At 37.5% G+C, this 13,884-nt stretch overlaps 1 protein-coding gene across 12 annotated transcripts in view; it reads left to right on the forward strand.

Moving 5' to 3' along the window:
- The window catches only part of LOC102219226 (rap1 GTPase-activating protein 1), a 120,696-nt gene that overhangs the window by 100,500 nt on the left and 6,312 nt on the right, over positions 1–13,884 (forward strand). For 8 of the 12 annotated variants that reach the window (XM_023325425.1, XM_023325424.1, XM_023325419.1 and 5 more), the window contains 11 exons: positions 1,220–1,298; positions 1,383–1,436; positions 1,529–1,612; positions 1,704–1,804; positions 2,160–2,289; positions 8,309–8,464; positions 9,725–9,796; positions 9,889–9,975; positions 10,158–10,301; positions 12,202–12,333; positions 13,419–13,496. In XM_023325425.1, coding sequence (XP_023181193.1) covers positions 1,220–1,298; positions 1,383–1,436; positions 1,529–1,612; positions 1,704–1,804; positions 2,160–2,289; positions 8,309–8,464; positions 9,725–9,796; positions 9,889–9,975; positions 10,158–10,301; positions 12,202–12,333; positions 13,419–13,496 — 1,117 coding nt within the window. The remainder of the gene's footprint in view (positions 1–1,219; positions 1,299–1,382; positions 1,437–1,528; positions 1,613–1,703; positions 1,805–2,159; positions 2,290–8,308; positions 8,465–9,724; positions 9,797–9,888; positions 9,976–10,157; positions 10,302–12,201; positions 12,334–13,418; positions 13,497–13,884) is intronic. The other 4 variants (XM_023325421.1, XM_023325422.1, XM_023325423.1 and 1 more) reach the window with 3 other exon arrangements.

The following is a 13,884-nucleotide window of genomic DNA, read 5'->3' on the forward strand; positions in this document are numbered from 1 at the left end:
TCCATCCACTATTGCCCAAAGTCATGTTTATTCACTAAAATCCTCCACTCCATCACACTTACTGAGAGAGAGGAGCGGGTGAGAGGCAGCACTCAGTGTGCAGTGTAACCTGTGAATTAAATTTAGCACCCAAGAGATTCCTCTTAAGATTTTAATAGCAGCACTCCTTGCTTGTTAATGGATCTTCAGAGTGGATGACTGTTCGGTGTGGTAGCAGTAACACAGCCCACAATGTTTTTCACTTCGTCCTGTTTTCTGGTAGGTGAACACCACCCACCATCACCCCTTCAACTGTCTGTGATCACAGCCAGTGGAAAATGATCATATTTAACAGACCTGAAAGACCAGCAGAGTAACTCATTGTATTTCTATTTTACTGAAAATGCTCAATACTGTTGTTCTTCAACAAAATGTCCACTGGCTGATTGTATAATAATTCAAGTAACCTTGTTTAAACCTTGTTTAAATGATGAGAGCTGATAAAAAGGGTTTATCTTGAGCTTGAATGACGGTACACGCTGACCGAGGGAAGGGTGTGAGCTGCATGTACACGAGCATGGTTGACAGTGCTACAGTATCTCTGATTGGTTGTTTCTGACAAAGAGCTGTGTCTTTCGGCAGATGGCAATAGCAGTGCTGGGATGAGACAAGGAACCCTGTTTTGGGGGGTTTTTTACAGATTATCTGTCTCATATTTTACTGTCAGAGAGAGACAGAGAGATTGTTTTTTTTTAAAAAACATACAAAAGTTAGCTATTGCTCCTGTAATACTGTTTCTAAATTATTATTATTATACTTATTTTTGCAGATTGAGTCAGGCTTAGCAGCGTTCATAATTATACTTGCAAAGCAAGAAAATTGCTGTTCTTGAGATGGATTTAATGAGTCTCAACTATATTTTTTCAGGGTAATTAGCGCTCAAGGTGTTGCATGTTTACTTTTAAAAAGAAAAAAATATTGTTTGTTACTGCCTTCAGCATTTTGAATTTTCTTTTTCTTTTTTTTCTACTGATGTAAGAGTTATATTTTAATTTGTTACAACTGCTAGTAAAGAGGAAACTAACCGCATTTTACAAAGTGTTGACCTTAAAGCTTCTCACCTGATGTCTTGACATTTGCATGTAATAAATTTTATGGGTGAACATTTCTTTTCACCCATAAGGAGTTTGTTTAACTCCTTCCATTTTCCTAAACTCCTGCACTGCTGTTTACCTTTCAGCACAAAATACAAAACCTATCATGATGTGATCCCCATTTCCTGCCTTACTGAGTTTCCCAATGTGGTTCAGATGGCAAAGGTAGGTAATCATAATCATACTGAATTAGTAATTAAGTTGTATTCAAAATGGATGAAGCACATTGTTGTTTCTATTATTTTACAGCTTGTTTGTGAAGAGGTAAATGTGGATAGGTTTTACCCTGTCCTCTATCCAAAGGTAGCTGCATTTTTTCCTCCTTTTCCATGTCATCCATCAACTCCTAATCATCCTGACGTGACATGAAGAACTCCCCGTTTTTCCATCCCCAGGCTTCAAGACTCATTGTCACATTTGATGAGCATGTAATCAGCAACAACTTCAAGTTTGGAGTAATTTATCAAAGGTTTGGCCAGGTGAGTGCATTTCAGAGATACTTCAGCTAATTTTTGCTTTCAGACTCACATGTCAAACTCCTGGAAAATGTTTTCTGCCTGCTGTTTGCAGACATCAGAGGAGGAGTTGTTTGGGAACATGGAAGAAAGTCCAGCCTTCATTGAGTTTCTGGAGTTTTTGGGGACAAAGATTGAGCTTCATGACTTTAAAGGGTTTGACATCTTTCAGTTAATTTCTTTAAACACTTTAAATTTTTAGTAGAGTACTCTACCTCATGTCTGTAAAAGGGAGACTATCAGTCACTCAGTGGCTTATCAAATATTTCTTTCAAGAACTAGAGAAAAAAAATCAAAAAAGATTGAGTTGCCGAGATTGTAAGCTAAGTAGGAAGATGGAGTTCCCTTCATTAATTGAGTGATCATCATAGATCAAGAGCTATGATAAAATTACATTCCACTGTCAGCATCTTCTGTCCCCTCATTTTTATCCTTTTACTCCAAATGTTCTTCCTCCTCCATCTTTTTCTCTATTATGTTTCATTCCCATACTTCTCTTTTGCTTCTCCAGTTTTCGAGGTGGACTTGATGTCACTCACGGGCAGACGGGGATGGAATCAGTTTACACAAATTTCCATAATAAGGAGATTATGTTTCATGTGTCCACCAAACTGCCTTATACGGAAGGAGACTCGCAGCAGGTATAGACAAATTCCAGTTCCTCATGAGTGTTGTAGTGTTTTCAAGTCTTTCTGGTTTTGATTTGTGAAGTTTTCCTGTTGATCTGGTCGGGGTTGCGAGCTTAGTTTCAACTAATGCAAACAAGATTGATCTTTTTTTCCTGTGTTTATTCTAGGCTTTTCATGATTTTCTAAAAAAGAGTAAAAAATATTGACAGATCTACCATTTTAGGAAGTCTATCTCTTTTAATTTATTGTGAGAAATTACATTAAAGTTTTGCTGGAATAGTTTTGAAACCATTTTAGAGATTTCCAGATTTCTTTAACTTTTTGTTGAAGAAGTTTGAAACCCAGATCAAATCAGCTACAAAACAAAATAAGTCCTGTATAGTGAAAATAAAAATAAGATAAACAGACTTCATAAACACTTGATATTGATTGGCCTCAAGGGCATTTTGGTGGGTATGCACTGCCCTGTGCATAAGGCAATCATTTTTAGACAGCCTTATAGCCTTTTTCACATTGATAGCAACAATTTCATTTCTCATATCATTGCTGGTGTCTTCCCTTTCTGCCATTTTGTAAACAGAAACTTAAGTACTCCTTATCAGCAAACTACACAGGCTTCTGCCTTATAGATGTGCTCACACTTACTGCTAATTACTTGACTGAGTGCCTTTGATTAGCAGCACCTGGCTGACAATTACCCAGTTAATTTTCAAAGAATCAGTAAGAGTGTACTTTACACACACCTACTAGACGGAGGCTGCAATAGGGAAATTTCAGACCCTCAAAAGAAAAATGAAAATAAACTGTGCTGTTTTTTTTTCTAGTGGTAGTTGAGGGTTTATTTTGTGTTCATTATATTATCTTAGCACTTGGACAAGGCAAATTGGTGTATTCTGTTGACAGAACCACTAACTTTCCAGTTTGTGAACAACCCCCTTCTGATCCACAGCAGTGACAAAAATAATTGCAGAGCCCCAGATCATAGATGAATAAAAAGGGATTCAAGAAAGCAACTGGAAAAGAAACTGTGCCCTACTTTAGAAGGACTCCCACAGCCGCTGTGGTTTGCACACCATCATCATCTCTAAAATATGAAAACTCTCCAAACTGTGCCAAAATAGACATATTCTTCCTGATTTGAATGTTTTCCAGTATTTCACCTCAAAGCTTGCACCAAAAGTTTGAATATCATAATACTTGACTTATAATTTGGTCATGCTGTAGTTAAAAAAACTGTTATTAAGGCAGGAGGAAGTGGAAACACCCTAATGTGCCCGTGGTTCATAAAGAGTTTCCACTTATGAACCGCTTTCAGTAATTGGGTAGTTTTTCCCCTGTGCATTTTTCTTGAATTTCCTGGGGTTAAAAGAAACTAAAAATCACCCCAGGAAAAGGCTCTTGTAATAAGGTAATATTTTTTCATTTACCACAATCTTCAGGATGGAGTGACGTGGAGGAAAAGTTTTGTTTTATTAATCTCTTTACAACATTATGACTCAGTTGTATCAGTTTCAAAATAGTCTTCGGAAAACTTTCTGTTCATCTTTCACTTTCTATTCAAGTCATCAGCATTATTTGTAGCTGTCTTTGGCAAAAGCGAAAGTAAATCCTTCATTCAACATATTAATTTACAGTGTTTTTTTGTATTTTTTACCCCTCCAGGGGGTCTTTTGTGGGCTCTAGTGTCCCTTATATGATAGTAGGCTGACAGGAAACGGGGAAGACATGCGGCAAATGTCGTCGGGTCCAGGAGTCGAACCCACGACAGCTGCGTTGAGGACTGAAGGCCTCCAAATACGGGTTGCGCTAACCACTACGCCACCACGGCACGCCCCATTAATTTACAGTTTTAACCAATTTATGTTCCGAGACACAAACAAAAAGAGCCACAGCCTCTGGTGAATCATAAACAGATCTTTAATGATGCACTGACAGCCACAGCTGTTTGGGTGTGCTTTAGTGTGATGCTCACACTTTATTCATTAAATGTTTCAAACTTCCTCTGACTCTGAAGTTATTATAATACACCGTCACAGTGTAGTCACAGTGACATTATCATGGGAACAATGGCTTTTAATCCTGATCAGAACTATTTCTTCTCTTGTCTCAGAAGTGATAGAATGCATGAGTTTGCAAAAGCCCTTTAAAATTTGCTACAGTTGCACCTTTTTTTGCAGTTAGTGACTAAATAAGCTATAAGCAACTCTAGACCTTGAGTGAGACAGTCCTGCAACTTTTGGATGCATCCCTGCTCCAATGCACCTGGATCAAACACATGGTTAATGATGAGACCTTTCCAAAACCTGGTAATTCAGCCTTTTGATCCAGATGTGTTGCAGCAAGGATGCATCCAAAAGTTGAATGACAGTGAGGCTATAAAGTGTAATCACTGTGACAGAATGGGTTATACTGAGACCCCATCTGATGCTGCTTCAGTCCTGGAGTTACCAGCTCCAGGAAAATTATTGCTCATAACTTGCCTTTTGATCTCCTTTAGAAGTTTAACTGTGAAAAATCTGTTAGCATTTCAGATACATTTTTTTTCTTATCTTATGGTGTCTACACATATTTACTCCTGTCAGTCAGTGTCAGTGATTTGTAATTTTTGACAGTGATGCAGTTCTACAGAAATCATCACTGAAACTGGAAAATCATCCCAATAGAATACATTAACCAGAAAAAAATATTTTTCTAGCAACTTCACTTAAAATTATCATTGAAGATATTTCAATATATAATTTATATTTGATCCCTTTCCTCTTTAAAAAAGTCCAGCTGGTTCCTCTGTGATGTCGCAGGAGGGACATGAACATGGATTTGGTTTGGTTTTGGAAGGGTAAATTTTATTTTGATTAAATAAGTTAGATTCAAAATTGCCAGAAAAAAATAACTATCTTAACATGTTATATAGTTGAGAAACTACACCTAAAATTAGTTGGGGGTTTTTTTACAGGAAAGCTGTGCTCATCGCTATGATGTCTCAGACACTTTTCTCTGGAATATGGAAGTTGTAGACCAGGAAATGTCAACAGTTCTTATTGAGTTTTAGAAAATAAACAGTTTGCTCTGTTAACCATAATTTATTTTAATGACTGAGAAGGTTCTGTACACAGGTGCAGCTAAATCTTGCCAAGTTTCCCTAATTAACACAATGTATCTCATTTGCTTATACTGTATTGCAACTAAATATCATATTCATACATTTAAAAAATAGCAGAGACTTTTATCTTCCCAAGGTTTGCCTGAAAATATGAAGAAAATTACAAAAATCTTATAGGTGATAAAGTTGCTTAATAAAATGCAATGGAAATGTTTTTTTTTAGTTTTTCCTGTTTTTGTTGTCGAGAAATGACACTGCAGTTCTTCCTTCCTGCATTGAAATTCTTGCTCTGTTGGTTTCTGGCTGCAGACTCTCATCTCTCTGCTATTGTTTTTGTAAAGTGCTGCATTTGTTCTCAGAAGCTCTTTAGTGCCATGAGTGGTTTGAACTTTGTTACCAAAGTAACCCTGCGCAGTTGGTTCATAAAGCCAAGACATGGAGACAAACAGAGGACACAAACACCGCCCACATGGGATGATTCATCAGGGAACAGGAAAAAGGAGGCAGGGAGCACACTTAAAACCAAAGCCATTATTCTGGAAGGAAAATAGGCTGACTTTATCCAAAGTGATGATCTGGCCTGGCAGTAAATCTGCATGGACGGAATAAGCTGTCTGAGTTTGGAAAGTGTGTGTTAGAGGAACTACTAAAAATGTCAACTATAAAGGGATGCAGCAGCAACCTGGTTGTCTGAATTTACATATAATGTGTTCTCTAATATTCAGTCTTTCATATTGTCTTAGAAATGTATCACCAGTATCTATCAATAAATAATTAAAACTGTTGAAACCGTTATGATTTCTACTGCCAGAGATCTAGGTTCTGTAATGTGTCTATTATTAAAGTTTTTATGCAGTTTTCACCATACCTGTGAAAATAATAGTCTTAATATTACTTAATTATCTTAATATTTTCTGAAGTCTAATAAATAAAAATTATTTTAAATATTATAAGGATTTACAGCTTTAAACCATTTTAAAAAATGCCTGAGAAGAATTCTGCCTCTTTCACTTTGAAGTCAGTATGATTTTTACCAAATATTTTGTCTGAACATTTTATTTAGTTCTGAGACACTGTTAGTGAGAATTCATTTCTGGCTTATGCCTGTCTGCCATGGCTCCAGCACATCGTGGAAACCTCCCAGGTTTAGAGCCAGATGGTTGATTGTTCACAGCATGACAAACAGGTTGGCTATAACAAGAAGAGGCTATAAAACAAGTGAACTGTTTCTGGAAAAGCAAATGCCATCATCATCTCTTAATTACAGAGTAAATATTGGCTCTGTTAGGCTGGATATACAACTGGTCTTCTTGTGAGACATTTTTCAAGGGCACGTTAATATTACAGACACTGTTTTTAATCTAAATTTACAAGCCACTTTATTAGGTACACCTCGCTAGTACCATGTTGGACTCCATTTTAAAACTGTTAATTCCTTGTGGTGTTGATTCAGCCACAATACCACAAGGTATTCCTCAGAGATTTTGTTGCAACAAATTGCCTTGACAGCCTGATCCAGTTGTAAAAGATTTGTCAGAAGCTCATCCGTGTTGTGAATGTCCTGTTTTAACCATCCCAAGGTACTTTATTAGATTAAGATCTGGTGACTGAGGAGGCCATTTGAATCGAGATGTATGGGTATACCAGGCTATAAATTTTCAACAATGCTCTTTTCAACTGGTAATAATGGGCCCAAAGCAGGCCAAGAAAATATTCTCCCCACCATTACACCACTAGCATCTTAATCTGCTGGCAGGATGAATGCATGAGCCATAAGAGAGAGAACTGTGCATAAAATTCCCAGCAGATCTGCAGTTTCTGAAACACTCAGAACAGCAAGTCTTGCACCAACCAGCATGCAATGTTCAAAATCATTTAAATCTGTGTTTCTAAGTCATGCTCATGCACCGTTTGAACTTCTGCAAGTTCAAACGGTGCATTTGAACTATGGAGTGTCAGAGCATGAATGGTCAAAAAATGTGCTTGGCATATTTTTGAATTCCCCTCTTTCTGTATCTGTTAGCAGAATCTGCTGTCACTTCTTTCTGACACACATGCATCTGATTGATTTGGGTAGCAATATTCTTGATAAGAATTTCATTATGGTACATATATACATTCTGATCTGCACTCATAACTTGCATTCTGCCATCTGATGTAGAAAAAAATATCTGGAACAAGAACTAATTTGACACTGCAAAGTGAAATCTACATAAATTTTAGATAGAAAGAGATGAAGTCATCTCCTTAGATATTGATGTATGTAACTAAGTTAGAATACCTTGCAAAAGGCAGTGACAGCATGCATTCATATTTCAGCACAAAAAGAATCTGTCCCTCTTGTTTAGCAGTGGCAGATTTTTTTTTCTTAAAGTAGATTGCCTGCATGAAAGATTTATACTTCAGGAGGGGTACTGTGTCCTCCAAGTGCACAAGTGTCCTTTTGGCAACTTGAAGCTTTTTGGCAACAAGGGAAATGCAGTACTACAGTCATTTGTGTGGCCACCACCCACTCTTTGTTTGACATTACCTTCTCTGCTATTCCAAATAATATATTTCTGTGATGTATATGCCTAGCAAACATATTTAAGGATCAAAAATGGGAATGTAGCTGTAGTAACTACAGTATATCATGTATATATTTTCCAGTACCGTTCATACTTTATTCTTTTTGTAATATATGTCACCCAAACATGAGATGGGAGAGTTACAATATGTTAGGCTGTAAAACTGAACTGATCTCTTAGAGAGGATTTTATGTCACAAGGATTACTCTACTCTTTTGGGACCTGAACAAATTCCTCTTCAGACAATCTTTGAGTGCAGGTTCTGGCAAGGATTCTCTAACACAACTGTATTTTCAGTGCTAGGGCTGGATATCGTAGATTTTTAAGTTTATTAACTTTCTGTATTTGTGTCTCCCTCCTTCAGCTGCAGAGGAAGAGGCACATAGGCAACGACATTGTGGCCATCGTGTTCCAGGAAGAAAACACTCCCTTTGTACCGGACATGATCCAATCCAACTTCTTGCATGCGTATGTTGTGGTGCAGGTGGAGAACGCATGCTCAGACAATGTTACATACAAGGTTTGTTTCACAGATTGACAGTTTTCTATTATAAAATTTTCATGGTTATCTGATAAACACATTTTAGATCCACTTGAAGTTTGCTTAGAGGGCTGAATCCTAATTACTAGTGTTATCTCTTAAAGTACCATAATGTTTTGACGTCATTATTTAGAGTGATGACAGAAATGGTTAATTTTTAGTAACACTTTATTTGACGGGTTGTGAATAAGACTGTATTGACACCGTCATAAACATGATATAACACCTGTCATGAACATGAGTAATTCTTCATGAATATTTATGACTGTTGTCATAAAGTGTCATTTGGTAAATCATGACACTTTTAATACAAAGTTGACATTATGCAAAATGTCTTTGTTATGACAACTTATCATTAACCAAGAAATCATGATCTGACATAAATTTGTTATAAAATTATTACTGATTAAACTTTAGCTTTAATAACATAAAGCTACATAACTTTTAAAAATTAACGATACTCAGAGTAATTACTGTATAAATATCAGTTTCCAAATGAGACCCTTACCCTTTTGTCTCTTTGGTCAATAAATTTCAACTCCAAAGGTCTGCAGAATCGTCAGGGTGATTTCTGTAAATCTGAGATAGATATTTGTGGGAGGTTTTTTTCAGTCAGCAGAAGTATTTACCTTGAAACTCTCCCAACTAATTTTTGCTGAGTTTTTTCTTATTGATATTGACATTAACTGAGGCAACAGTGACCTGCAGAATGTTATTACCTGTATGTTTTTTGGGGGGTGTGGGGGTTTGTGATTTCCTGAATGATTCTTAGTAAAATTGAGAAGCAGTTTTAGCATGTGTTCATATTTTCTCCATTTGTGGATAATGTCTCTCACTGTGGTTCACTGGAGTATTAAAACATTAGAATTTATTTTTGTAACACTTTCCAAACTCATACATGTTAATAGCATGCTATTTTGTTCTTAAATTTCTTTAGATGTGTTTTCTTTTCTTTTCTTCTAGCCTAATTCATGTTGTCAGACAGGTCAGGTTCTTTTTAGGGTTTTTCTTGATTTTAATGGTTGGGCAGTAATCAGGCCTCGGTGTGGCCTATGAACCAAAGATCATTTGATTAATCAAAGTTAATTCATGAGTTAACAAGATCATTGCCTGGAATTACTTTTTCACATAGACTCAGGTTTGTTTGGATTTTTTTTCACCTCTTAAAAAAAATCTTGACTAATAAATGACATCACCATTCAGAAACTCTTTTCTCTTTGTTTTTGTTTTTTTGCTCAGGTGTCAGTCACAGCTAGAGATGATGTACCTTTCTTTGGACCTGCTCTACCTGACCCTGCCATCTTCAGAAAGGTCAGCAACCAAACAAACACATCTGTTTCCCAGGGAGACACCATATACCTTCATTTATTCCTCTCCAAATGTTCTATATTTTTCATCCTCAGGGCCCTGAATTCCACGAGTTCCTCTTCACAAAGCTTATCAATGCAGAGTACGCCTGCTACAAGGCTGAGAAGTTTGCAAAGCTGGAGGTGAGAGGCATATTTAAGAAAACATTGCCATTTTTTTCCATTTTATATAAGTTTATTCATGCTGCTACAATCTAGCATCCAACTGTTTGCATCTATCTGCAACCTAATGGCTTCATCGGCCTTCCAAAGTGAATTTGTAAATTTACTGTCACTGAAAGGATAGTGGATTTGTTTGTTGACAGGAGCGAACACGTTCGGCCCTGCTGGAAACACTGTATGAGGAGCTGCACATTAACAGCCAGTCCATGATGGGTCTGGGTGGGGATGAAGATAAGCTGGAGAACGGAGGTGGAGGTGGAGGGGGTGGCTTCTTCGAGTCCTTTAAGGTACAGCATTATTTTATTTATTGATTAGGTGCACTGGTTATCTGCAACTGCACATGCATGGGCAAGAGTGGTGATGAGTGGAAAAACTTTTCGGATGTTTTTCTTTTTCTTTTTGTCCTCTCCTTTCTCTTGGCTGGGATTCTGGGTATTCACACATGAGGAAACAAAGCATAGAAAATGTGCAGTATCTCAAAGGACCAGTCCTTTGCTGTCCTCACTTGGCTGTGACTGCTGAACTCAGTGGGTTCTCACATGGCGTTGTGGCTTTGGAGGCTGCGGAGTGTCCTCTTGTGTATGAAAGGCACTTTGCTCTGACTGAGAGTTCTCCATCACTTCACTGTGGTGAAGCGACACCCAGCTACTGAGGCATGGCAGCAGGAATTGTGATAGCTGATGAACAATTTAATGACCCTTCATTATGCAGCTTATGATGCAATTTGCACATCTCCCCACGGGCAGCGTTCCATTAATGTTTTTCTTCAGTTAACCTTTTTTTTCTTCAACTTCAGTCTCAGCTGCTCTCAGTATTTCTGTCCACCAGTTTTTCTTCAACCTTTATTATAGACTACCTTAAATGTGCTCTTGCCCTTCTATTGCCAAGTTGCCAAATACTAACTTGCTGTCTCTTTGTCTTTGCCACTTCTGCAAGTTACATCTGTAAAGATTTTCCACTCTTCTTCGTCTCTGTTGTGGTACAGCTGGGTAGATTGCATTGTCCTGCTGTCTCTTAATTTTTGCAGTCCTTGTCTTAGTCATCTTCATGTTTCAGACTCATCTACGTTCAGCTGGTAATAGATAATTTTAATGAAGATGTATCTTCATCTTAAGCACCATTTTCTTAAGCAGCATACCCTTAGTTTACTTTCTTCCTGTTGTCCATTGATCTACACTACCAATAAACGTTAAGAAGCAGTCCTGCATACACAACACATATTACACACACACTTGTTATTAAAGCTACATTTCCTTAAGCACCTCATAATATTTATATTTAATCACATCTAGCAATAGATCTAATAAACTCTGTTTTATTAATAATAGAACAAACTGACATGAATAAAATATAATAAATTAATTAGCCAAAAACTAATATAAAAAGATTGCAGTGGAAAAATTTAAGCCATTTATATGAGGTTTTCTAATGGAATTACGTCTGTTTTTGATCAATATCCTGCACCAAACCAGTGATGGTCCATTTTCAGTTTTCTGCCACCCGGTTTTTATTGAAATGTTCTCTTTGCCTTTGAGAAAGAAGAGAAATGGCCCAACATCATGATACTTCTTCCTCCAGATCATTCCAGTTTAAGTCCCAGTAGTGTTTAGCAAGCTCCAAACAACTGGTTTGCAGCTCTGGTTCCAGGAAACCACTGGTGGTTTGCAGCTCCAGATTTTTGTTTTTATTTTTAATATTTTTTTTGCTTTGCTTTGTTTTATAATATCACAATGATTCAAGATTTGGGCGAGTTCAGGCAAGTTTGCTTTGCCTGAACTGACTTATGACTTCATATGTCATAAGTCATAAGAATATGCAGCTGTACTTATTACTTATGAACATCAGCTGATTCTTATGCTCTATTTGAATGGCATGTTCTCTTGTCCTCCCCATTTTGATGACTGTCTAAGATCATCTCTGTCTGATCTCTGTTGAGATCTCTCTGTCATGTCATATGTACACCACAGAGTAACAGAAAGTTATAAATTTAAAACTCCAAGACAATCTGATCACCTTGTATTCGGAGATACTTAATTTTTCCAGATTGAGCTTTTCCTACATAAAAAAAAATTATCTGTTAAGGCTTTTATACATATTTAGAAGGGATACCAATACGGTATAAATTCCCTTTATAGAGATATGAAGGTGGATCCACTGATTATGGATATCTCCTCGTTCTCTCTGCAGCGGGTCATCCGCAGCAGAAGCCAGTCACTGGACGCCATGGGTCTCAGTAACAAGAAGTCACACACAGTCTCCACTAGTCACAGTGGCAGCTTTACCCATAATCCCGCAGAGAGCCCCAAAACTCCAGGGATTGTAAGTAGCTCATTTTGGTTGACATGACGCTCATCTGAACACACACCTCACATTCGGGACATGGTGTTTTCACAGCACAGGGGATAAACACGTGTTCAGAAGGGTCTCAACTCAAAAGCAGCAGCAGCAGAAGAGTATTTCTACTGGCACCTCATCTGTATGTTCTTAACACCAGAGCACTTACTTTTATTTCTGACATTTTATAATCACTCTTGGTTTGTACTCATCTTTCACTAATTGACTCTTTCCATTAATGACTCATAGTGTTTGTGTTAATCCTGACTTACTGTTTAGGGGAGAGGGAAAAAAAAAACATAAAACAAGATTTTATGCATTCATTGTCCTCTTTTCGAAGAAGTGTTGTTGCAGCATAAATTGGCAGGCTTTTAGCTAGGAAAACAGTGCCTATTTTGGAATAATGGAAGTGATTGTTTTTGAGTCCCTCTTTCAGGGTCCGAAGTGAACTTAGACTAGCAGCTGTATGATTACCCAGACTCCCTCCCTTGTTGCTATGCTTTCACAATGAGTGTCTCTTCATTGCAAACACTTGATGCAACTTTGTGGATGTGTGGCTAGAGAATATGCATGGCCCTTATAAACGTCAAGAGCACCTTGCCCTGTTTGTGTCTCCTTTAAATGTTGTATGTTAAAAATTTTGGGGAATTTCTTTTGCCCCATTTATGAAAAGCTTTTTGATGTTATAGTACCTGTTTGGAATGTCAGCCCTAGTTGTCCCTTTCTCCCCCTCTTAATGCATCAGTAAACAAACTTGTATCCTTTAGGGCAGTACCTGCCAGCATGCCTGCTGTGCTGATCCTCCTGCTGTGCACTTCTATGTTTGACCTCAAACTTCCTTAACCCTGTGAAGCATTTCACTATTTCCTTTTCCTCGTGTTTGCTTTTTAAGTTATGCTTCAAGCTCCTTTTAAAGCCGTTTTGCTCCCTGCTGTTAAAATTCTTTGTGCTCTGCGCATGAGATCTTATGATGTGTTCTTTCTTTTCTTTCTCTCTCTTGCTTCTTCCATCTTTTATCTCCCCCTTTTTCTCCCTCTCTGCTTCCCTTTGCCCCGTCTTGTGTGGCTCAGTCATTGCTTGTCGCGGGGAAAAGTCCCAGTAAATATGGACGCCGAGGCAGTGCCATAGGGATAGGAACAATAGAAGAGGTTCTTGCATTTTCTCTCTTACTGTTTATCATATTTGTTTGCATTTCTAATGTGTTCTCTTCTGGAACAATTAGATATTCCTGTGTTGCTTAGATTAGAATGTGTTTTAGTTTATGTTGCTGTGGGAGGTGCTGTTAATATTACATGTAGTGATTTGCAATCACGTTTCAATTTCGTTTAAGTCATTCATTCATGTAGTAAAAACGGATGTGTTTAATGACTTGACTGATAGAAACGTATGAATAATGACATGAGGGAAGGAAGTTTTGTTTTTGCTGTTTGATGCTTTATCTCAAAGCTTGAAGCCTGAATGTCTTTAAATTTCCTTATTTGTAACTTTGTGTCTAAAGTCAGATAGAACAAATATACAATTTTGTTCCTGCTTTTG

This window comes from Xiphophorus maculatus, chromosome 20, assembly GCF_002775205.1.
Source record: "Xiphophorus maculatus strain JP 163 A chromosome 20, X_maculatus-5.0-male, whole genome shotgun sequence".
NCBI classification, from domain to species: Eukaryota; Metazoa; Chordata; class Actinopteri; order Cyprinodontiformes; family Poeciliidae; genus Xiphophorus; species Xiphophorus maculatus.